Source organism: Gobius niger (assembly GCF_951799975.1).
Source record: "Gobius niger genome assembly, chromosome: 15".
NCBI classification, from domain to species: Eukaryota; Metazoa; Chordata; class Actinopteri; order Gobiiformes; family Gobiidae; genus Gobius; species Gobius niger.
The window spans coordinates 6,536,878-6,562,648 of NC_136866.1; the positions used below are offsets into that span (position 1 = coordinate 6,536,878).

At 40.3% G+C, this 25,771-nt stretch overlaps 1 protein-coding gene across 2 annotated transcripts in view; it reads left to right on the plus strand.

The window, feature by feature from the left end:
* nkain2 (sodium/potassium transporting ATPase interacting 2) overlaps window positions 1-16,976 on the plus strand; it is a gene marked incomplete at its 3' end in the record, with an annotated part of 174,267 nt that extends 157,291 nt beyond the window's left edge. Inside the window, exons 6-7 of one of the 2 annotated variants that reach the window (XM_079571850.1) lie at window positions 2,390-2,471; window positions 15,964-16,976. In XM_079571850.1, the coding sequence (XP_079427976.1) occupies window positions 2,390-2,471; window positions 15,964-15,973 (92 nt within the window). Of the gene's footprint in view, window positions 1-2,389; window positions 2,476-15,963 lie in introns of those variants that run through there. The other variant, XM_079571851.1, reaches the window with a different exon arrangement.
* Between the last annotated feature and the right edge of the window lie 8,795 nt (window positions 16,977-25,771).

Below are 25,771 nucleotides of genomic sequence, written 5' to 3' on the forward strand. Positions count from 1 at the left end.
ATTTGTGGAAATATCCCCCTGATTGAGATGGAAATTGGGCACTAACTGTGATGCAGAAATAGGTTGCATCCGCGTTAAATAATGAGGGGGAGGACAGTTCATTCTATCCTAGCATTTGCCTTTTATCTGTCAAAATGCAAAAAAAAATAATGCTTTGATTCGGTTTATGGATGATATCTCTGTAATAACTATAGGTCTATCCACATGAGATGAAAAACTAGTACAGTGGCTGAGGGAAGGTGCCTCTACTTACTATTAAGGTTCTATTCCTCTTCTATTCCTGGGGGCTTTCTGACGGTTTCTCCCGTCAAACCCAAAACATGCACAGTGGGTTAATCCTTCAGCCAGGTGATTCTGACCGTGAGCACATGCGGCCCCTCACTGCTCCTGACAGTAGCCTCGTCACAATAATAACATTTCAAACTTCATTTCAAAACTATTGATACAATTAATGTTGTCTAACTCTATTCCATTCTTGTGTCTATTCTGCATCTGATTTTCAACACAAAGTAAAATTGTGTCTTTTGTTTTTTGATAAAGCTCAATAAGCCATTCTTTTAGTCATATAAGTATACTATAGTACAGGGGGTTCCCAAACTTTGCAGTACCTGACCGTCTAAATCACTCAACCAACCAACAACTTCTGTAAAATGTTATGAGAATTTATAATAATTCAAGGTGCAAAACATTTAAAATATATTGATATTTGTTTTAATTTTACAAAAATAAGCTGTTTTCAATCAAAAACACATCACTTGTCAGAAATGTACAAAAATATGTATAGGGTAGTATAGGGTTGGGTTTATTGCGATAGAATTTTTTAAACACTGACTGTAGAACACGGGGACAGGTGCTGAAAAAGTAAAATGAAATGAAGGACTGCTTGAGTAGATCATATTTGTGAGGAAATTAGTATGGCACTAAAAAAAGAATGAAATATCTTTGCATTAATTATCCCAATAGGCGTAAGGCTGGAATTTTAAAGTAATTTATCCGTTGTCAATTATATTGTCCAATATATCGTTATCGTGATATTTCTTTTTTATAGCGTGATGGAGATTTGGCCATATATCCCTGCCCTAGTATAGTATAATATTTAGTTTCAAGTTTCAAGTTTAATGGTTTTGTATAGCCCACTATCACAACAGAAGTCGCCTCACAGGGCTGCACCAAACATTAAGGCAATAAAACAGAGCAATAAATATGACAATTAAAAGTTCAGGTGAATCCAGGCAAATATAATGTCCAATAGGAGGTAGCGACGAGTGGCGTGGGCGTCCCCCCGTCCTTAGACTCTCCGGCACGGCAAGGAAAAACTCAAAAACCCGGCAAGATAAAAGAGAAACCTTGGGGAGAACCACAGAAGGAGAGATCCACTCCCATGGACGGACAGGCTATAGACCCAGGGCCGAAGGATCCCTCAGCAGACGGGCCAAGATTGCAGACCATCCACTCCTCATATTCCAGAATGCAGGGTTCCTCCGTTCGCTCTAGAGAGACAGGCACTCCCGAGGGGGAGTGGGGACAGGAGACACCATGTGAATAGTGATGAACAGACTACAGATAAAGTAAATATTGTATCATGATAAGACAAAGTCTGCAGTAAGAAGAAGAGGATAGCGCTCAGTGGACCGTACTTCCCACAGCAGTGTTTCTCCTAAGGCTGCTTTACTTCAGGCTGTGGGTCAGAGCTTTACCAAACTGACCTGATTATAAGCTAATTCGAAGAGGTACGTTTTGAGCCTAGTCTTAAATATAGGGACTGTGTCTGCTTCTTTATCGTTGGCTGGGAGTTTATTCCATAAGACCGGAGCTTGGTAGCTAAAGGCTTTGCACACTTTATAGGGCTGAACGATATTGAAGTAGCTTGCAATGTGCAATACGGCTGTGCAATATCGTGATAGCGATATTATTGCGGTATTTCCCGAAACCATTTTAACACGATATGATACACAATTTGTTTTGGCTGAGTTTGCAAAAAAAAAATGTGTCGATCTCAGTCAGATGAAGGGCTTACTGATGCGATATATTGTGGCTTCTTGCGATACAGATATTGCATCACCTAATATCGCGATACAATATTTTTTGCGATATTATGCAGCCCTAATACCTGGCAGGTTTCCCGGCACTGAGTGATGTGTCAAAAGAGGAGGAGAGATATCCATACGGGGACAGTAAAGTGTGTCTTAAAGTTCAGTGTTTTCTGTCCCTGCACGAATTAACTAAGATAAAGCAACGAGAAAAAAGTAGAATTATTTATTGTTTATACTGTATATATAGAACCCTGCCCTGCAATAGATTCTAAAACACCCTGAACAAACCTATTACCGGGGAATCAGAGGCACAATCTAATTAATGGTGTTTCTTGTGTGTGTGTTTGTGTGTGCAGTTGATTTTATAGGAGGCTTCGACTCGTACGGTTACCAAGGGCCCCAGAAGACCTCCCATCTGCAGCTACAGCCCATGTACATGTAAGTATTCATCAGAGTAATTACGCAACACGCCACCGGTACAGATTAATGCGTTTGCGTTTGAAGTGAGGTCAAAGTGAGGTGAGTCGAGTGGGAGAAATACCACGACGATCAAAAGAGGGGACAAGGAAACAGGAAAGAAGCAAAGCAAAACACTTACCTTTTGAGTTGACCTTACTGTTTTTATAGAAGATAGTTGGACAGCGGTGCATCATCCATACATCAGTCACATTAAAGCATCATATCCACAACATAAGACATCATTCTCAGCTACTTGTGAATGTAACACCCACTTAGCACATGGACTGGTGTAAAACTAATGGCTTTTTATGGACTTTAAGCAGCAGAGACTTGTAAATACAGTATATTGCCTTTAATTAAATTACTAACATGTATGAAAGTTTGAAATAACCATGTTTCAAGGCTTGTTTTCCATTAACTAAAATAGACTAATCACAGTTGCTAGGCACTCATTTGCATTGTTGGCAAAATACTAATAATCACTATTGATATGTTTGATATGTTTTAGTCTCTTTCTCCAGTTCGGCTTTACCCAAAAGCTTCTCGATTGGAAAGCGTTTTTGTCACTTTTTTCACTTTTCTGTGGCTTGTTTGCTGCGTTTTTGTCACTTTTTTGTTATGTTTTCTGTCGCTCTTTTGTGGCCTTTGTGTTGCTTTTTCATTACTCTTTAGTCATGTTTTTGTTGCTATTATATTGTGTTATTGTTGCTTTTCTGCCACGTTTTTGTCACTTTTTTGTTGCGTTTTCATCCTAATTTTCGGCGCTATTTTTTCCAGAAGCTTTTAGATTTGGGTAATGCCGAGCTCGAGAAAATGTGCTCAGTCCAGGTAGGGATTAAGATTAATATTAGTAGTAGTTTAGGTAGTAGTAGTTTATTTTCTTCGGTCATTATAAACATTTAGATCACATGTCACATGTTTTCCAAAGAAGAAAACGTGTACTTTAAGTATTTAAAGGGGCTACATGCAAGTTTGCCATTTTATACTCACTACTGCCACCTCAGGTCATATGTGAAACTGCAGGTTCTATATTAAGCTCGTGCATGACGATACATCGGACCGAATGAACGCTTTTTGAGTGACAGTGCAGGATTTTAGAGGCACATGTTGGGGGAGGAAAATACATAATTTTAACATTTTTAAACTCCGTATTGTCTCTTTAAGTGCTAAATACTTAGCACTTATTACTGTATTTTGTGTGAGACAGAAGGTCTGCTCATTAGTTCGTACACTTGGGAGTTTGACATTTGTTTACATTAGCGATAACGCCCAAAATGGCGGTATGTAGCATATTTCTCAGATGTTTATAAAAAAATGTATAATATAGTTTTACCATAGCTGATACCAGAAATACACAAGTATATACAGTATGACCATGATCTAGTTAATTTTCCTGACTAGGGCTTTGCGGCTTTAGTAAAACAATTTGGATGAGATTTGCCATTTATGCCCTTTAATCAAGATCCAGTTCATCGTGTGCATTGGAAAGTTGTCCTGAGGCATTAACATTGGAGACAAGAGCGAAATACGACTATTTCCGCACAGGTTTTGCTGAGGTCAGGGTCAGCAGGCTTTTTACATCATAAAACCCACAGGATAGTTTGCTGTACTAAGCCTATGTGATTTACAACATATTACTACTATGTTCAAACTGCTATTCCAGTTTGATTGTGGCCAAATCTTGCCGCTCTATTCCTAGCACAGAGATTGAAAAGCACTGCACAAAAGTACCCATCATATATATATGGACTTTCTCACAAAAACGCCATCCCATAGAGGCCTATTTTCTTAGCAGAGCAATAACACGAGGCGCCACATATAGCCGTTGTCACACGTCAGGATTGTCGGGCGCCAGAAACATGTACAGAGCAACAGTGCAATGTCCTTGTAACAGTTATTTTGTGGGAACTGCCCTTATTTCAGTTGAAAACTGAAGGGAGAGAGGGGTGCGTGACCTGGGCGCTGATGCAAGTGGTTTCCTCAGTCCAGTTGAAATTTGCCTTATATTAAATCATCTGAACTTTTATGAAACATTTGACAATAGCAATTACTGGAAAAGAGAAACTTATAATGGGGTCAGAAACCTCTGCAGACCCAGGCTCAAGGAGAATTATTGTCGGTCAGGACCCTGTCTCTAAGCCTCAAAAATGTTGCTTCTAATTATTACCAAAACATAAAAAGCACAGATTACACAAAATTGCTAAAGTAATGGTAGTAGGCTATTATCTTTTGTTACACCTCTGAATAGTGCTTCGTTATTAACTCCATCAACTGTGGACTTCCTGTGTAGAGATGGGCGATGTTGACACATGTGAAAGCCGCAATATATTTGTGAGGCTTTTTAGATACTGTTAAAACCTCTTAACGACCACCTGAACCGGGCACATTTTCTCCAGTTTGGCTTCACCCAAATCTAAAAGCTTCTTGGATAAAGGCGTTTGAGTAGCGACAATCCACAAATCCATTGAATCCATTGATTAAGAGGTGTTGCTGTGGTGGGATTTATTACTCGAGCAAAAGAACAAATACTACTGGTCAAATATTACTCCAAGCTGCTCAGTCGAATTATGACGGAAGAGGTTAAGTGACAGTAATGTGTCGTATGTGCTGTAGAACAGGGGTAGGCATGTTTGTGTCATGGAGGGCCGATTTCCTTAATTTCCAAAACACCAAGGGCCAAACGCACAATTGTAGCCCAAAGTAAAGCACCTTTTTTCTACAGATATACGTTTTTCACACCATATATGACCTAATGCGGTGTTTTGCTGGGAAATGTGAAAACACTGACAGTATTTTTCACATTTTAGAGTCCTTTTCACGTCTGATTTCTGAATAAATATTTCTTCAAAACTCTCTTGGGGCCAAAGGTTTATGCTGGAGGGCCAAATTTGTCCCCTGGGCCTGACATTGCCTACCCCTGCTGTAGAACATAGTTAAGTATTCAAAGTAGAAAGTAGAAAGTGTTAGGAAAAATAACATGGGGACAAAACCTCTTCCTTGTGGACAGTCAATGGCATCAGACAGTACATCTTCACAGTGTGTCATACAGTTCATATTGATAATTCTCCAAACCATCAAATATAGAAATAATATTATGATAAATGTAGTTAGTAAACTCATTAAGATCAAAGTGATTTTGCAATGAACTATAAACATGCAGAAATACTTCTTTATATGTACGAATGTCATCGTTATTCTAATCTTAGCTGACACAGCATTTATGTCACAAGAAGCCGCTATCACCGAGGACTGAGATTCACAATTAATTTCCTAAAACAAATACGCATTGAAATGTTTTTTCATGTCATGATTTTCAAGACTTATTTCCATTTCAGCCTTATTTTAGTTACCGTATATCCCAACTATCCCCCTATTTCTCAGAATTACGATATATCATCTCACGGGCGATATTTTGCTCATCTCTTCTCTTGTCTGATGGCCACATTATGGAATCAACTCTCCCGACATTTAAACCGTGGAAAAAAAACTAATCCTACTTAATTGTCAACCGCAGGGAGCATTTAAGGACTCTGGTTTGGACGCAAGCTAAAACGGTTTTGAATTATGTACGGCTTAAGCAGGCGGAGTGTGTCTGCATCTGGATATGGGCGCATTACTTATCAGCTCAAGGCCTCATCAGTGGTGACTCGCGAAGCATCATAGCACGCTCCTTCGCACAAATAAAGTTGAGGTGCGGTGCAGGAAGAAGAGAATGAAAAAAAACAAAAAAAAAACAGAAGCTTTATCCTTGATGCAGCGTGTTGTCGAGGCAGAAATGGATTTTGTAGTTTGCATTCCCGTGCGCACTAGATCCTCGGCCGTCTTGTAGCGACTGGAAGCATGGATTTCAATTTCACCCGGGGCTATTCTTAGAGCCGGGACGAGCCAATAGGAAATCGCAAAATGAGTCCAGGCTTTGGCGTCCCCCGCATCAATCTCCCGGTGTGTCCTGAGAGGAGCAGCACAGCCAAGCCTGATAATGAGCGCGCGACTGATGTGGCCGGGACAGCTGATCAATAAGTGTTCTCATCAGAAGGAGAAGAAGTATCCCAAATCTGTACCCAAGTATTGAATGTGAAGGGTTTTGCACTTGCCCTGTAAATACGTCTAATGCTGGATGGCAGTGGTCGATCAATCCAGGCAACTGCACTGCATACTGTAATTGTGTTCTTGGGCAAGACACTGAACCCATGCACGTTCCTGTACGGGTTATGTTAGTGTACGTTTGTGAATGAATCATTGACAGAGCCGTGGGAAGATATTTTAGTTAGGGGGTGCTGAGGGACAAAATATACCCCCAAAATACTTTTTCTGTGCATAAATCCTATTTATTAACCTCTTAACTCCCGCCTGAACCGAGAGCATTTTCTCCAGTTCAGCTTTACCCAAATCCTGTAGGCCAGTGTAACACCTCATTTGAAAGCCAAGATCTACAAAACTCATCTAAATGGATCTTTTTCCTCACGTCATCAGATTTTTTTTCCCATCTTTTTTTGAGGAGGGTATTCAACTCATTTTTTGTCATTTTTTTGTCTTTTTTTTGTCTTTTTTGGGGGGGGGGTCATTTTTTTTGTCATTTTTGTCATTTTTTGTCATTTTTTGTTCTTTTTTGTTCTTTTTTTGTCATTTTTTGTATTTTTTTGTATTTTTTTGTATTTTTTTGTCATTTTTTTGTATTTTTTTGTATTTTTTTGTATTTTTTTGTATTTTTTTGTCAATGTTTTCTCACTATTTTGTCACATTTCCATCATTGTTTTCGTCTTTTGTTTCGTTTTGTCGCTATTTTCACACCTTTTTTTCCAGAAGCTTTTGGACTGGGGTAAAGCTGGAGAAAATGTGCTCGGTTCAAGTGGGAGTTAAGGGGTTAATATTGCCTGCAGTTCACAAACTATTCACCAGGGGGTGCTGCAGCACCCTCAGCACCCTGGGTTCCCACGGCCTTGATCATTGACTACTGTTAAGAACCCGAGACAAGTTTCCAAAGTGCTGTTACTCATGATTACAACTTGGTGTGGCTGTGGATCAGTGGTTTGACGAGAGACTCCGTTTATCAAAATGACAAGCGCTTTACTCAAAGGTCTGAGACAACACGCTGCGCCAAAGCACCTTGTGTCTTACATGTGTGGGACTTTGCGGTTTAGTGACCAGCTATAAGCAGAGGTGGGTAGAGTAGACAAAATATTTGCACAGGGAGCAGAAAAAAGTACACATCTTCCATGAGTTTAATTGGAAAAAAAAAATGTGTTTTTTTACCTTTACGACACTGAAATACAATTTGCATAATCATTTGGAACGTACTGTATAAAAATAAGGCAAAACACTTTTTGTTGTGCGTCAAAATTAAGATTTGTCACTTAATGATTTACCCACAGTGCTACGAGTTACTATTTTTTTAAACTCAAGTGAGAGTACAGATACTTTATTTTAATATTACTCAAGTAGAAGTAAGACGTACTGCAAAGACTACTTGCAAAAGTACAGTTACTTCAAAAAGTTGCACGTACTTGAGTCAGTATAGTTGGGCTGGGGGGTCTGCACTCTCCAAACGGGCTCTAAAAACCTCGTCTTTTAACGCAACATACACAGTGGGACGCAAGCATTGCCCACATGTCCATTGGTTCGGGAAGATGGGTGGGGGCTTGTTGTGGGGGCTGGTGCCCACTCACAACACCCTGTTTTTAATGCATTGCACTAAGTCCTTGGTAGTCATTGTACATAAGATACCACTATTTTACTATTTCATCGTTTTTTGTTTATTTTTCTCACATTTTCTGCTTATTTGCACACCCTGAGTGTTTCTAAGAGCTGTATGTAACAAGTGATTGTGAGATCAATAAAGGCTTATCTTATCTTATATAGGGCTTATATAGGGCTTACATAAAAGCCCTATATAAGCTTACATAAATACATAAATATAGGGCTTACATAAATAATAATGATATAATGTATACATTTATATACATTTACAAGGTACAAGGTATATGTGGTCGAGAATGACCGAGCCAAGATCCTGTGGGACTTCCAGATACAGACGGACAGAATGGTAATGGCGAACCAACCGGACATTGTGGTAGTGGACAAAGAGCAGAGGAAAGCCGTTGTGGTCGACATAGCAATACCAAGCGACTTCAACATCAGGAAAAAGGAACACGAGAAATACCAGGGGCTCAGAGAAGAGCTGGAGAAAACCCGGAGGGTGAAGGCATCAGTAATATATATATAGATATATATATATATATATATATATATCCCTTGTGTGCCCTATAATGCAGAGTTACACTCGTGGTAACCTGGGGTCATTTTTGACCCAATTATGTTTCTCTAATATCTCAGTCATGTTTGGATTCTATCTTTAGTGTAACTTCAGACTAATGGCCTGATACTAAATGTTTGTGTTTTTTATTTTATTTTTTCAGTTTGTAGGTCTTGTTTGTGTAAAAACAAAAAACAAATCCTGAACAAACAACAGTCATAAAATATCAAAAATGTAATTCTGAAGATAACTCGGACTATCTGGTCAGTTTCCAAATGGAAATAGTCAAAATTTGGTATTATGCAATTTTTTAATTTTCTCATACATTTGAATGAGAACAAATAGTTACACTCGTGGTCACCTGGGGTCATTTTTGACCCCATTTTGTTTCTCTAATATTTCACTCATAAAATAACATTTTGAAATAAATTTGAGTTCTATCTTTAGTTTGACTTCATAAAAATGCACTGATAGTAAATTTACCAGTTTTTATTATTTTTTGAGTCGGTGAGTCAGTGTTTATGTAAAAAAAGTCAAATTTTGAGCCAAAAATGGCCTTGTAACACTGAAAATCCTGAAGTGGAACTCGAAGTATTTGGTGAATTGGGCACTGGGAGAGGCTCAAAGGTAGAGCAGGTTCTGTTTTTGAAAAATGTTTCATTTTTGAATGAGAGCAAATAGTTACACTCGTGGTCTCTGGGGTCATTTATGACCCCGGCAAAATCCCATTCATTTCAATGGACATGAGCCGATCCTGCATGTTTTCTGTCTTTGACCTTTTGTACCGACTTCATTTGTGCTTCAAATATGAAACCATTATTATGTGTCCATCCCAGAGGACCTCCTCTACATGCACATTTACCAGATTTTGAGTGGTGTTACTTCGCGGAGTAACTCCGCTGCGCGTCGTGGTGTTCTTAACTCCGCGTCGTGCATTATAACCGTCTAATGCACGGCTCTTCGTTATTTAATCCTTACTTGTACTGCGACTTTAGCCGTCTGGAAAAGCATTAAAGGGCCTAGATGCAAGTTTGTCATTTTATGCTCACTACTGCCACCTCAGGTCTAATGCGTAACTGCAGCTTCTATGACTACGTCTCGTGCATGACGGCACTTCGGACCGAATTAACACCTTTTCGAGTGACAGTGCAGGATTTTAGAGGCAGTTGTGGTGAACAGGTCTGAGCTCATTCTACATATTAGGATATGGCTTGAAAATGTACAGGGATGAACATGCTTAGTTTTAACATTTTTAAACTCTGTATAGTCCCTTTAAGGCTATACATTTTTTATTAGACACTAGTCAGAGTCGCAGACACCCACAAAACAAAAGAACTACCGGTAGATAAACAAGCACCTAACACCAGTACAAAGAAAAAAAAGCTGGTGCCTGTGACATGGTAAACCAGTATAAATGAGCCAACCTGCTACTTGTAATATCAGTATATCAGCCTTTGTGGTGAAAGACAAATCCTCCACTACCCCTCCATTATGTGCTATATCTATAACTTATTCAATAGTAGACTATTTTTTAGTTAAGCCAATATAATAAAAAAAATCCCTTCATATTTTTGCTTCCAACTTTTGCGAGTCTTGTGTTTGTGCATCAAAAGGTCACTGAGTAAGAGAAATACAGGTCAACAAATGTACAGCTAAAGAAGAGAAAGTCGGAGTGATGGATGAAACCATCGGCCCAGACAAAGCCCAATAAAGGAGCTTTCTGTAGTTTTATATACGTCCCCTGTGGAAAATACAACATAGATCATAAATCATGGAGTCTGAAAGATAATAGGCGCGCTCTCTGCCCACACAAATATGGCTGACCCCAAACCTCCACGCGATCTGACGGACAGCTTATGTACCCCACCAGGCGCTGAAACAGCCCCAAACGCCATCAATATGCTATCATTGTTCCCCAGCTGTTTTCCCCGCGCTCTCCTGTTTATTGGCTCCGGCCAGAGGGACCAATAAAAGGCATCAGCTGCACCATCCCAAAGGAGAACGGAAAAGCCTGTGTTACCGAGGCGCGCTCGCTCACAAACACCCTGCCCACCCACACACACGCTACGCACAAAATAACTTCACAACAATTACGGCCTGCAGGATCTGTAACAGTATGCACTCGCTTTTGGAGAACATAAAGCTCGACTTATTAGTGACCTTAAAGGAAAGTTGCTTCCACTGTAACGGAAAAAAAGCAGCTAAAGGGGAACTGTGTGAAAAGAGTAGCGACTCAATTATTTGGGGAAACTTTTACCACCGTGTTTTTGCCTAATGGTGTTTATAATTGAGAACAATAGAAAAGTAATCGTGCGTATCTCAAAGTAAGAAGAAAACTAGTCCCCGTGTCTCCAACGCCCCGCAACTCAGACGATTATTTACTGAAAAGGCTTTATGCTTCTTTAAAAAGCACAGTGGCACAGCAGCTAGGGCTCTTGCCTCACAGCAAGTAGCACCTTGGTTCAATACTTGGACCAGGTGGGGCTTTTTCAGTCTTAGGAGATTTTGTAAACGACTGGGGGTTGACACATAACTAGGGCTGTCACGATAATTCATAGACTGTAGAAAATAGCAGACAACATCTGCTCACGCCTCCCCGTTTACCATAATAACCTTGTTCGGAAGTGAATCCATGGCGGATTTACAGACTCCTCCTTCCCAGCTCTGACGGAGCATGTTCCTAAAAAGGGCATAAGGGCGGGATCTTCACTGTAGACGTGGCCCAATGGCTGCTGGCTGCTCTGCTTTGTGACGACGACACTAGGGGCCACCATTGGTGTAGTACCTCCGTATAGCCGCTAGGGACTCATTGGAATGCATTGCGCTTTAGACATGTTAAAAACAACTTTAAAGCCTGGTATTCCTTGATATTCCTCCTTTGATAACGCTGGGTTAGTTACAATTAAAGAAACCAGGCTGGTTTTCTTAAAAACATTTTTTAGAAATCTCGTACTAATGAGGGTCGGACTGTTGGACCATTGTGCTGCGCAAAAGCCGAGTCTACAGTGAAGATCCCGCCCTTTTTAGGAACATGCTTTGTCAGAGCTGGGGAGGAGGAGTCTGGAAATCCGCCATGGTTTCCTCCTCGAGCGTAGTCATTGTGGCAAACGGTCTATGACTTGGCCTTCACGTGACGTGGAGTTTGATCGTGACCACGCCCGCGCCGTTAGCATTAGAGCTAACGGCGTCAATCAAAGTCCAGCCCTCATTAGTATTCACCTTATTCCGCCCTGCCCAATTTTGCCACTTTTTGTGTTGTCTCGGCACTTCCGTTGTCCAGACTCTCCCGGTCAAGCCCGTTCATTTAAACGGAGAACGAGGGAAAATATTCTCCGCTCAAATCTGATGTTTAGTCGATTGATTTGTGTAAAATGTCCAATGTTCATTTGCACCAACATGTCCACACTGCACCGTTTCTCTGCGCGGCCGAAAAACGGCTTTGTTTTCGTGTAGTGACTGATTTTATGTGGACTTCTCCAGCCCCATGTTAACACATAGGAGAAAAGGGGCGGGCACAATTAATGGCGGCGCCCACGCGAGGCTCCGTAATAAGGTGAATACAAGATTTCTAAGATGTTCCTTACAAAAACCCGCCTGGTCCCTTTAATTGTAATTAACCCGCTGTTATCACAGGAGGAAAATCTAGCTGTAGAAAGTTTTTAAAAATGAGGCACCAGGTTTTAAAGTTGTTCAGAACGTGCGTAAAGAGCAATTCTTTCTAATGGAAAACTAGCTTGTTTTGCCGCCCCATACGGAGGTACTACAGCAATGTCGGCCCCTAGCGTCGCAGTCATAAAGCGGCCATTGCGATAATTACTATATTTATTGTTTGGACATTTATTTACCTTTCACCCCTTTTTTGTTTTGTCATCATTTTATCTTTAAACTGAACTTAAATGTTAAGATATTAAGCACTTTTTGAACAAAGCCTTACTGACATTTTTATGCCTCCAAAATATATCTCCATCATATATCAAAAGCCTGAAAACCCCCCATCCGTCTGTAAAAATGGTCATGATTCAGATTTATAGGATCATTTATGGGCTCAGGTTACTGAACATTACTTTGTCGGAAAATTCAATATTTTACATTACACAAAGCAAATACTAATGTGATTTGGGTCGCAGCTTGCCATACGAGACTAGAGTTAGTTTATATGGCAATAACATAGAAACTGAAATTGCACTTCATCACGTTCCAGCCTCAATATATAATTAAACTGCAGATTTTGTTATCATGTCAGGCCTTCACATAACGAGTGAGAATGCTGAAAGAGGCCACATGACACGAGTCTGTCAAACAGCTGAAACCACACAGCTGCATTAAGGATTTTATGCTGCCCCTGTCGTCTCTCCCTGATTCTTTTCTCTCTTTGGACCACTAATAACATGTAGCCCTTGAATAGTTTCTACTCGGCGCATTGAGTTGCCTTGTGTACGATATGTGCGGTACAAATAAAGTTGCCCTGCGTACTGTGAGGCCAGAAATTTAACACATTCTGAAATTAGTGCTTTAAACAAACAAATGGCAAGAAACTGAGGAATGATAGATGAAAAGATGATAAAAATGCTCTCCGTTTGCCTGGTTGTATTTGTAAGATTAGCAACTTAAGTACAGCCTTATTGTTCGCGGTGAGCTTGAATGTCTGACAAGGTCTTCTTGTTAAAAAATCGTTCTAAACTATAAAAATCCCTGCGTACAAAACCATATAGTGCCTGAGTGTGTATTGTGAACCAATGCAGCTCTTAGTTCTCCTCTATAACACAAGAGATTAACTGTTATCTTTCCTGCATCGTAAAGCAACCATCACAGGCTCATAATTTAGCCCCTGATTGTGACTAATGATTGGCTTCAAATAGTGAAAATGAGTAGGAAATTTCCCCCAATAAGTGCAGCCACTGAGAAACGACATATTGACGCCGTGTAATTGAATGCTGGGTGAACGCTAGGCCATTGGTTCCAGTAAAGTGCGAGCATTTACAATGTGTCAACAGAGATATGGATTGGTTGGCCCCGACTCGTAATGTTTTCTTTCTGTTTTGAAAGTTAACGATACAGGGAGGCCTCATTATGCTAAATGCAATCGCAATCTTTCATCTTACACTGGCTGTCCTTAAGGCATGCTGTACTGTATACTTATTAGAGCACTAAATGTGGGTCTGTGGCTAAAATAGGACACAACACGCGGCTTACTAATGATGAAAGAAAGCCTGAGACGAATCACGTTCCTTACTATTAGCAAAGGCGATTTAATGCAAATGGGCTGCGATTTCAAGGCATGAGACGTGAAGCACTTGGGGCCTCCTTGGGGCTGTTGTTTGAGGTTGGTGATACAATATTAGCTTTAGTATTGACTATAGAGGAACCTAGCTCACTTTTGAAGGGATATCAAAGAAGTAATGTTCTTCTGAGCACAGTCGACTCTTCAATGGTACCCTTTATGAAATAGCAAAGGAAATTGCTTTAAAGGGAGACAAAAGACAGTGGATCAATATGACACTTCAGCAAAGACAGTGAAAGAGGTTACAAGTAACTTATATGTAAATGAATCTTCTTATTTTGATTATGATGTCAGAGTACAGAAACTTCTTCAGTGGTGTTTAATGTAATTGCACTGCTGTTCAATTCGAATCAACACACTTTTTGTTTAGACTGAAGATGAGCCATTGACCAGGCTGATGTCAAGCAGTAGAAATAGTAAGCGCAGTAAAGCAGTAGTAGTTCTTGAAGCTTTAAAAGTACATTGTTGAAAAGTACTGCCCGATTCATGGTTTCCATGCGACGTTGGAGGTCTGTCCACGAAGCTCACTGCACTGTGTGAAGCGCAATAGACAAGCTCTGTTCTTACAGAAAACGTAGACCTGGCTCAGCTTAGACGAGTTGATGTGTACCTGTCTGGTCTGTACGCGTGCGCTCAGTCACACAAAAAGACCAAAGTTGTTGTTAGCATTTAGACTTTCCTCCTTTCATCTATGGGGCCAAACAGGGTGAAGTTTGAGGTGACCAAGCTCTTCCACATTTTCCCGATTAAATACGGTTATTTAACTCGAGTAGTTACACGATACAAGTCTAGTTGCACAAAATTAAACATGTCGATTTTCTAAGCGGATAAAAAGGGGCACTATATTGTAAGGTGTAATAACACCTTTGGAGCACTTTGACTTTACTGCGCAGACATCGAAATGTAACCGTATTTAAATAGGGAAAATGTGGAAGAGCTTGGTCACTTCTAACTTCACCCCGTTTGACCCCATAGAGAAGAGGAGGAGAGGCTAAATGCTAACTACATGTTCGGTCTTTTTGAGTGACTGAGCATGCGCTTAGGAGAAAGACCAGACACATCAACTTGTCTAAGCTCAGGTAAGAGCATATCTCAGTATGCAAAAACGGTGGCCTGTTCCTTTAAAAGAATAATCCTTCTCCATGGAGTCTCAATACTGACACATAAAGCGCCAATGAAGAAAATCAAATTCACGAGCTGGCTCTAGCTCGCTGTAGTTTGAGGCAGTAGTTTAGTCGCACCCACCTTTTATGCCAAAAAACTGAGGCTCAGTCAGGCTTCAGTGGAGCTCAGAACATTAACAAACTGCCAGTTTACACTTTTTACCCTTCTCTTACATAGCCTAACAAAAGGTTTATGTTTCGATGACTCTGGTATCTTTGCAATAATATTTTACAAAATCACTTCAGTTTCTTCTTTACACTTTACTCCGTTTCTCATTTACTTAAATATTCACATTTTGTGTTCAACATGTTCAGCATAAAAAGAAATTTATCCTAAATGTGACTCATCGAGTAGAAAGTGAGAAATGTCAAAAGACTTTGGTGAGATAATTGGCTGGGGAACCTCTGGTGGCTCTCGAGCTACTGGTTGCAGAATGCAAATGCTTTTAAGTGAACGATTACATTTTACATTTCTAAAGCTCAAATAGCTTAGTTAATGGTAGAATGTGCCAGGAATCTCAGAAATCTTAACAATTTTGATGACACAATATCAGGCTATATCAGGTTGCATCGCCATGACTTTCTTTTTTGTTTAGTTTCCCAACAGTGAGATGAACGTGGGAATTGTTTCTTTATAATGATAATAATGGAAAATAAAATGGATGTCACTGAAAATAATGAAAAACTGGACCTGTAGAAGAGTGCAACTTTCCTCCTTGTTTGTTCCGTAACTTTTACATGAGACTTTAACAATGCCTTCTTTTCTCTGTGCAGGTCGAAGTAACCCCGGCCGCCTGCTCCCCTGGACCTCTCCGTTGCCAGTCACCGACGCTTAACATCCCGCTTCAACCCCCTTTCTTTTTCTTTTTTTTCTTTTTTTAAACCAAGACACTGAACAAAAGTAAAGTGAACAGCCCCACAACAGTGCTGACTACTTCTTCTGCTTCTCCTCCTCTTTGCTTTGTGTGTACCTGCTGTGTGTTGTTTAACCGGAGTCTGGCCGTTTCCTGATAAAACACTGCCCCCTGTGGCTCGGACCTGGACACTGCACTCAGAGCCAGACCTGTTCTCTGCATCAAGAAGGAAACCAAAGCTGGGAGGGTCGCACACACACACACACGGCGCCGCCAACACATGGATTGCAAACGCTACAGTTAAGCCATCGCTCAACGAAGCTAGTGAAATGTACAGCGTTGGTATCTTGAGTGCAGACGAGCATGACCAAAGAGTTCAAACGTTACACACATGGACAGCGAAAGCTCTTTTCCAATCCACGAAAGTCCAAAACGGATCAACGACGCTCATCAAGAATGTCGCCACTTTCCATCGCTCCGATCGGACACTTTCTTCTGAATGTGAAAATACTTGCATGTACAGAAAGCAGACGTCATTGTTACTAATAATGTGAATCTTAACAATGTTTACAATAGAAAAACCTGTCTGCCGCGTCGAAAGGGAACTGAAGAATGAAGAGGCGTCCCCCGGGGATGGGACAGACCACGGGGTTATGTGCTGCAGTATCCCAACAACGGCCATGGGATGTTTCCTGCCATACACTTTACATGGTACTTTGTTGTTTTAGAATGGCAGTCACATAACAATAGATTATAGTTTTGACTGTCTGACCCCATAGCCTTCTCTGGTTAACAAGTCAAGTGCCCATTCTCTAATATAAAGCCTATGACATAGTGAGTAACTGAAGTTCTTCCTTATGGCAGCCCTAGATATAATTTATATATCAATTTCTGACCCTATAGCTACACATTACATTCAACAACAACCAAAACAAGAGCCCTGGTTCATAATAATGTTTCCTTCTGTTCTGTTGATTCGGGTAAAATCCAAACTATCGATCGACTCCTGACCCGCTGTAAATAATCCTGCCAGCCACTTTTTGCCCCACCAGTTTGAGAACCCTTCCCACAGAACCGACAATCACCGAGTGGCCTGAATCTATTCGCTGACTGGCAAAAGTCGTTCAGGCCTATGAGGGATGGAAGTTACATGCGGTTTGTATGGACGCCATTTTAGGTCATGTCGAAACTCATTTGTTGCCTATTTATTCTACACTACAAAAAGTGAATATCAAGCATTGGCTTAAATGACTTGAATTGAGGAAATGTATCTTGTTTTGAGCGGTTTTCACTCATCTAGATACTTTTCCTGATCGGACCGAGTTTACTTTGCTTGTTTGAGGAGATTTCAGACCAGTTCTAATGTAAATCTCGCTTGAAATAAGAAAGTTAAATTGCCAATGAGATAAGACCAATTTTCTAACCCCATTGGCAAAGAAAATTATCTGAAATAAGGACAAAATGTATCGAAACGAGTCAGAAACATCTCAGAACAAGTGAAATAATCTAGGACAAATGCCCAAGAACTTCTTAACTAGTCAACACAACTAAAATTTGGATTATTATGCTCAAATTGAGATGTTTATACTGATCTAGTTAAATACTTTTTGCAGTATATGGCATAGCACATTGTAGGTTGTAGCATCTGTAGCTTCATGGTTCTGTTAGCACTAGCACAATTGGAGATATTTATTTTTCATAAAGCGCTTTGTTGATGATCGAGTAGGCTATTATTTATTGTTTCTGTTTTATTTTGTCCCGACTGAGTGCGCTTAGAAACAGCCATCTTCGTAAATTGCTGATAAAAACGGCTCCAAATTTAGTTTAGCTCTAACAAAACAGGTTCAAACAGGACGTAAGCTTGTTCCGCACTTTCACCCCACACCCTGATTCTTAATTTCGAAGTGCCAACGCCAACAATGTCCCGTATTACGAATCAACTCATTTAGCATTCCAGGCTTAATCTCCTCTGACAGTTAAATGGGCTTTTTAATCTATCACTTTTTACTCAGCAGAGAGAAAAAAAATCCCTTCGGAAAATGTGACTTTTCCTTTTGTGTTTGTGTGATCATCGGACCAAAACATTTCGAGGCCTTTTGTTTTTTTCTTCCTGCCAGCGACGAAAACACCTTCACTGCGGAGACGGACTCGTAAACGGTGCATTTGAGAAAACTCTAAAAGTCCGATCCTTCCTTCAAGCCGGAGCGACGCTCGGAACGAAACTGTCGACGCAAAAAAAAACGGCATCTGTGTGTTTTGCATGAGGTGTTTGGAAACATATTTAATCTCATGCCGCGTGTGACTTAACTAGTTACTAAAATGCCCCGCAGCTCTCGAAGCCCTCAATGTGAACTCTGTGATCTTTTCTAGACTATACGTTAACGACAAAAATGTCCGCAAGAGTTAAAAGGAGAAAAATAGCGACTGTGTACAAATCTGTAACTTTGAACTTCTAGACGTTTTTTATTCACATGTGGCCGTGTTTACTGTTTTTTCTAGTTGACTAATACCGTACGATGTTGTGTACGTGAGTGAGATGTTTTATTTCTTCTAAGTGTACAGTGCTTTTTTGATAGGAGAGAAGAAGACGAGAGCAGAGAACTAGATGCACTATAGAGACATATGTCATTCTATGTTGGGAAAAGGCTGGAGAAATTCATGGGTTTCCAGCCGACGGTTAATTTAACATTATTAATTTATATTTAAACTGTCGACAAAGACTGCACATTGCTTTTAATAAATAAAGTGATTCAAAGCTGGAGTGTCTTTGGGGTAAATCGCAGCGAAAGAAGAGGGTCGCACACAGAGTCCATTACACGGTGTAATTAAAAGGGAAAATTAGCTTCATTAGAATTGAATGGGTCTGATTTACACACCTTGAATAAAGAGTTAGAGATGAAACACTGCGGTGGAGCCCATGAGTAATCACAATAATACAACAGTACGTTTGCCTCAATACAATAAATGTTTTATGTTTGATTTGGAAAAAAGTCAAATACTTGGTGCAGAAGATTTGAGTTTAGTTTAGTTTAGTTTAGTTTATTTAATTTATTTTATTTATTTGAGCAGGGACAGTGTACAATATACATTAACCTTAAAGGGAGAGATGCATTGTACCAGGTTATAGCACTTGTGCTAATTTCCACCTGCAGTCCCTGGGCAGACTGATGTCAACAAAGTCATAAAAATACTAATACAGAAAAATACATTTCCCCAAAAACAGCATTAAAATCAACACACACTTCATTCATTCCAACGCATTAAATTGCACACTGTTGCACACACACCAATTACAGGACATTATGGGAACAAGTTTGTTTTAAAATAAGCCATTTTTTAGCCTGGTGTGAAAAAGTGTTAAAATGTACACATGTGGTCAGCTCTGTTGGCAACATATTCCACTGTTTGATGAGCTTTTGTCTTTTATGGGCAAGATTATAAGATAGAACATCTGAAGTCAGTGCCCCATGTGAACCAGTTTAATAAGACAGAGAAATTGCTTTCTTCCTTCTTCTTCTTCCCACAAAGGACAATAAATAATCTAATCTTATATGTCATAGGGGTTGGTTGGATCAAGAGCCAGTACCTGCAACTGCTAAGAAGGTCCCGAGTTCAATTCCCACCTGACCGCGTGTGTGTGGAGTTTGCATGTTCTCCCCGTGTCTACTTAGGTTTCATCCGGGTACTCTGGTTCCCCCTAACAAGAAAGAAAAAAACAAAAACCATTGGCCTTTGGTGGGTACCCCTTAACATTTTAAGCAGATTCCGGGTTTGACCTCCAGCCCAGGTGGTGCCTTTCTGTGTGGAGTTTGCATGTTCAGTGTGTGGCTGGGTGAATCAACCTAAAACATGCACAGTAGGCTAAAACCTTCGTAGTCCAGACGATAGTTTAAATTTAATCTGGAGATGTGGTCGACTCGTCCTTGGATTTCCTTATCGGGACATAGGGGGTCATTATTAAAGGAACAGGCCACCGTTTTTCAATGCTGAGATATGTTCTTACCTGAGTTTAGACGAGTTGATGAGTACCTGTCTGATCTTTGTGTGTGCCCGTGGAAGAACTTGGTCGCTTCTAACCTCACCTCGTTTGGAGCCATAGGAATATACAGGGAGAGGCCAAATGCTAACAACATCTCTGGTCTTTTTGCGTGACTGAGGGCACACAGTTCTTCCATACTGTAATATGTTCTTACTTGACGAGTTGATACGTGCCTGTCTGGTCTGTGTGCGTAAAGGTGGAAGAGCGCGGTAGCTTCCAACTTTACCCCTGTTTGGAGCTATAGGAATACATTGGGAGAGGCTGAATGCTAAAAACAACATGGTTGTTGTTAGGGGCGGCACGGTAGCGCAGCGGTTAGCGCCTCCGCTTCACAGCTAGAAGGTCCCGGGTTCAATTCCCACCAGGACGGGGCCTTTCTGTGTGGAGTTCTACCCGTGTCTGCGTAGGTTTCCTCCGGGCACTCCGGTTTCCCCTACCACTAAAAACATGTGCAATAAGTTAATCCTCCAGCCAGGTGATTCTGACCATCAGCCTGGCTCCACATCATAAAGATGGGTCCCCGGGCGCGGCACGGCCGTCGACCACTGCTCCTTACGGGTCGCCCCAGTGGCATCGATGGGTTAAATGCAGAGGACAAATTTCCCTACGGGGACAATAAAGTATACAAACAAACAAACAAACAGGTACGCATCAACTCGTCTAAGCTCAGGTAAGAACATATCTCAGTATGGAAAAATGGTGGCCTGTTCCTGTAAGGCAGGTGCAAAATAGTGGGTACAAGCTGAAGAATAAATATGCTAGTTTGTGGGCACTTAAAGTGATAGTCTGTAAGTTTAAATGTTTTACAAATGTAAAGGCGGTCTATTTGACCGCCTGGGTCTGAAATTTGAGGTAGCATAAGTAATATTAGATAATGTCACTGTTTTCAGCAAGCTAGTCCGAATCCCTGGGGTACCACTTTGACCAATGAGACGAGCTTTTCCTGTGAACCGGCCTGTCAGGTCCAATCAGGCGGTTAACTTTTGAAAATTCTGTTCCCGCTCGCCTTCATTTTGCAAACTAGAGGTGGGGAGGAATTTGATTGTTTACTTTCAGATTTCACTCAATCTCTCCTCACTTTGCAAACTTACAGACTACCACTTTAATTTACCATTTGGTGTTGCCTGTGCTACAGTATTAAGGCCTCAAATCCGATATGTAACTAAGTAGTGTAAAAAAAAAAAAAAAGCTGCTGCTGATCCACTTTTGCGCTCACTTTGCACATGAGCAAACACTTGGTAGATTAAACTTTATAGACAATACACAACGGATTTCCAGATTTCCTCTTATCTCTTTTCCTTTGGAACAAGTTCAGAGTTCCATTACACATACATGTCTCTGGGCCATGACCTAATAAGTTACAGGATTACACAGTTGTTATGTGCAGATATTACACAAAAGTCGCTCTTATGACCAAATGTTTGAATAATCACACGACTTTTGCCATTCCGGACGTTCCTTTAGGTCTTTGGTGCTTTTACGATATCACTACTTTATAAATAGACTTAAGCCTTTACGAAACAAGCCACTGCGGGGCCATTTACTCTTTCGAAGCTGTGTGTCAATAAACGTTAAGTCATGCATTTGTAAGCCTGTTCTGAAGTGTGATTAGGGCTTACAAAATCTCCGCTAATCTCTTTATTATGAGGCTTTTGAGTTAACACCCAGAGCATACAGCCGCTTGAATATGCTGCTGATTAAATGTATAAATAATAGAAATGTCTGCTGGCAATGCCTTTGTAGAATTGGAAATAGTACATTTTGTAGGACAAATGCAACATCTGCAGCTTCATTAAATTGATTTGGTTCCAAGCGCCCCGGCTATTCATATTTTCATTTGTGAATATGAATGGCAATTTTAATGGGGCTGTTTGCAATGTTATCCACTATTAATAATACGCTTACATTAATGTCCGCACTTCCCTGAGGGCCTTGAAGCTGATTTGTAATTGCTCACCTGTTACCTAAAGAGTCTTTGTTAGTTTAAAGCTTTTTTTTTTTTTTTTTTTATGACGGATTTCTACAGGTGACTGGCTCAAAGTAGACCGTGGGGAATATGGCGCGGGGCTGGCGGCTGAGGAGTCTAATTGTGTGTCTTTGCCTGACGCGTCGCCAACATTATTTCTTATTAAGAGGAAAAGAGGACGCTTCAGAGGGAGACATCGTTTCGGGCGTGGGATTTGGTCTTTCTTGTCGGGCCAAGTGAGTCCAATACTTCAGTCCATGGTGAAGTTAAAGTTAAAATTTAATGAACATCACACCAATTTAATATGTAACTGGGCTCTTATCGGGGCCGGGTTATTTAACATGGAATATTGCCACTTTCTTATGTTGTTTCGGCAACTTTAAAGCAAGATTCAGGCGTGAGGTGGGGTGTGAACCACGGTTTGTCACTGGCTAACACGACATGGGGGAAAATTTGTCAAAAAATGTTTATTAGCATTGACGTATACCCTACATACCCTACTGTGAATCATAATAATAATAATAATGCATTGGTTTTATATAGCGCTTTTCTGGACACTCAAAGACGCTTTAAATTGCACTATTCGTTCACTCCATACTCGGTGGTGGTAAGCTACTATTGTAGCCACAGCTGCCCTGGGGTAGACTGACAACCAGTCTGCGCCATCGGCCCCTCCGACCACCACCACTCACTACATTCGCTAGGCTTCCTGGTGTTACCAAACAGTCTCCCATCCAAATGCTTAAAGTGCATAAAATACTACTTAAAGGCACACTGCGTAACATTTTGGACGATACATGAACAAACCATGCTCTTAAAAGAATAGGCCACCGTTTTTACATACTGAGATTATGTTCTTACCTTAGCTTAGACGAGTTCATTTGTTAGAGGATAACATTAAATCGTTATTAATGTTATCCTCTAACATCACGCATGCCCTCAGTCATGTAAACACAGCACCGAAGGCGCTAGTTTAGTTTAGTTTAGTTTAGTTTAGTTTATTTGAGCAACAGATGCATACAGGTATAGTAAGGCAAGGCAAGGTAACTTTATTTATACCACGCATTTCATACACAAGGCAACTCAGTGCGCCTAGTATACATATAACATACAGAATTTTTCACAACATAAGCGGTATTAGTGCTGCTCAAAGGGAGTAGGAAGAAGTTAGCGTTAGCATTTAGCCTCTCCTCCTCTATAGCTCCAATCGAGGTGAGGATAGAAACTACCAAGCTCTTCCATGTTTTCATTGTTACGTGAAGTGTTACACGATAAAGTATAGTTACACAAAATTAAACCATGTGGATTTTTTGAAGCGAATAAAGAGGGGAACTATATTGTAAGGCGTAGTATTAACAGGAGTAGTTCGAAATCCGCACAGTAATATCTTCACTTTGCTGTGCCGATGTCGAACTACTCCTGTTATTATTAAGCTAAGTTATACTTTATACTTTATATACTTTATACTAATCTCTGTAGAGAAATCTCTTTAGAGAAAGGAGTAGTTATTAATACTCCTGGTATTCAACCGCTTAGAAAATCAACATTGTTTAAAACGTGGAAGAGACACATGAAAACCAGACAGGTACAAATGAACTCGTCTAAGCTCAGGTAAGAACATCAGTCTGTAAAAGTCTGTAAAACCTGTGGCCGATTCCTTTAATGACCAGCTCAACACAGAAAATGCTATTACTGCAGTGGATAGTCAAAGAATGGATTTGGATGAGGACCTAGCATTGAAATCTCAAATTGTACCGAGTTTAGTCGACATCTCCATGGAGACGAGCTGGAGACAAACACACTCCTGGTAAAGTTATAGTCATGTCTTAGGAGAGCTGAAGGCCCATGTTTGTTTTTTTATGAAGTGTTATAATGCATTCTACGCGGTGTGGCTTTAATGGGATAATCAATATACCAAGTAGCAAAAAACACTTTATATATATTTTTTTTTCAAGCATTACAAACCAGAAATGTCTTACTTATTAGTTATTATTAGACGCAGAATCATCAACATAATGCAACAAAAACACAGCCTGGGCCTAGACTGGGTGTGTCATGTTTGTCTAGTATTGCAAACTTAACCAACCAGAGCGGCTAGTGAAATGTTCCTCGTAAAAAGAAATAAGGTAGAGCTCTAGATTCCGAGACGAAAACCATCGCAATGTTGAGTAATGCATTTCCAAATGTCAAACTGAACACGCTGATTGTAGCCCAAATAAGTCTCGAGGAAGAGTATGTTGTTTCCAAATAATACCCTTCAAAGTAAACACAGCAGTGAGACTGAAATGCAGTTAGTGACTCATTACCCATCTCTGTGTGCCATCGAAAGCAAATGTTCCAGTTTGTGTGGCTGATATACACTGGTATGAAGTAAGAGGAGAAGAGTGGGTGGTGTGCTTTTGCTTGAAGCTGCATAAAAACAGCTGTGTACGAGTGAAAAGGTAAACCAGCCAACACAGTGAGATTCAGAGCCTCAAGTTATAGTTAGCTGTAATGGAGACATACGCCGTTACTGGAGATAATGATCGACGTGCTGAAGTTTCTCCACTCTCTGACCTGTTTCATTTCAAATATCTAAGGGGTAAGGCGATTCTGGCCTCCGAAGTGAATGCCGTGCATGTTGGCGTTCTTCACGAAAAAACCAATTGAGCTGAGCCAGGACGAGAGAACTAATTACAGTTTGCCTGGCGCCCCGTGTCATTAATGAGGAATTGTAACACGGCTAACAAGGCTTTTCACAGGCACTGGCCCAAATAGGCTCATTTGAAACACGCCAACAGCCCCTGAACCAAAAATGTAGCCGTCCAATTTAATTTTACACCGCTTTGTTGGAGTGTCACTTATGAGGTTAAGAGTAAATGGAGGCTGGTAAAAAAAAAAGGCAGTCTATAAGGAAATGGAGGATTCTGAAAGGATGTGATAAGAATTCTATACACAGTGTGACATGTTAGTGGGGGCTGTGGTTTTCAAACTGCGGTGGTGCCGCTTCAAGGTGTGGACACTGGGGAGTAAAACAAATTAAAGTAAGTCGGTAATTTCCACAAAGGTCATCTGCAATTATTCCTTTTTTTTCCCGACCTGGTTTAATCCTCAATTAATCTTGATCTAGGCCTGGTGATACTTGGAAGGTCTACAGTAATAAGCTATTTTATGCAATGTTACAATAAACGTTTGAGAACCACCACTGGCCTATAGAGTTCGGGAAAGTCTACAGTTACCATGGAGATCGGCCATCTTTACAGCTGTTAGCATACATTTCCATTGACTAACATTAGCTAAAAACAGTCTATAAAGTGGAGAAAATAGCTGTGGAACAGTTTACAATTGCTGCTAATCCCATAATGCTTAGCGATATGACGTCACATTCCCGAACTCTATTGCTAATTTGCCATTACTGTAACTACAAAAACTTAAAAAAAATATTCAAAATAATGATGGTTGTTTTTAGGATCAAATTCTGTCAATAACATGGGGAGAGTCGGGTAAGTTGAACCACCCTTATATTTAGATTTTTTTATTTTATTATTATTCGTATGTAAGATTGTAGATTTGATCTGTACATGATTTGGACTTGCAGGACAAAATGTTGGGAAAAATTGTCCCTAAAATGTTTGATGAATAAAGAGAATTTTTGGCCTGATAAAAAAAAAAAAATCAAGAAAACAAGATTAATATCTATTATATATTTTTTTCTATAAAATTGGGAAATATAATGGGAAACAC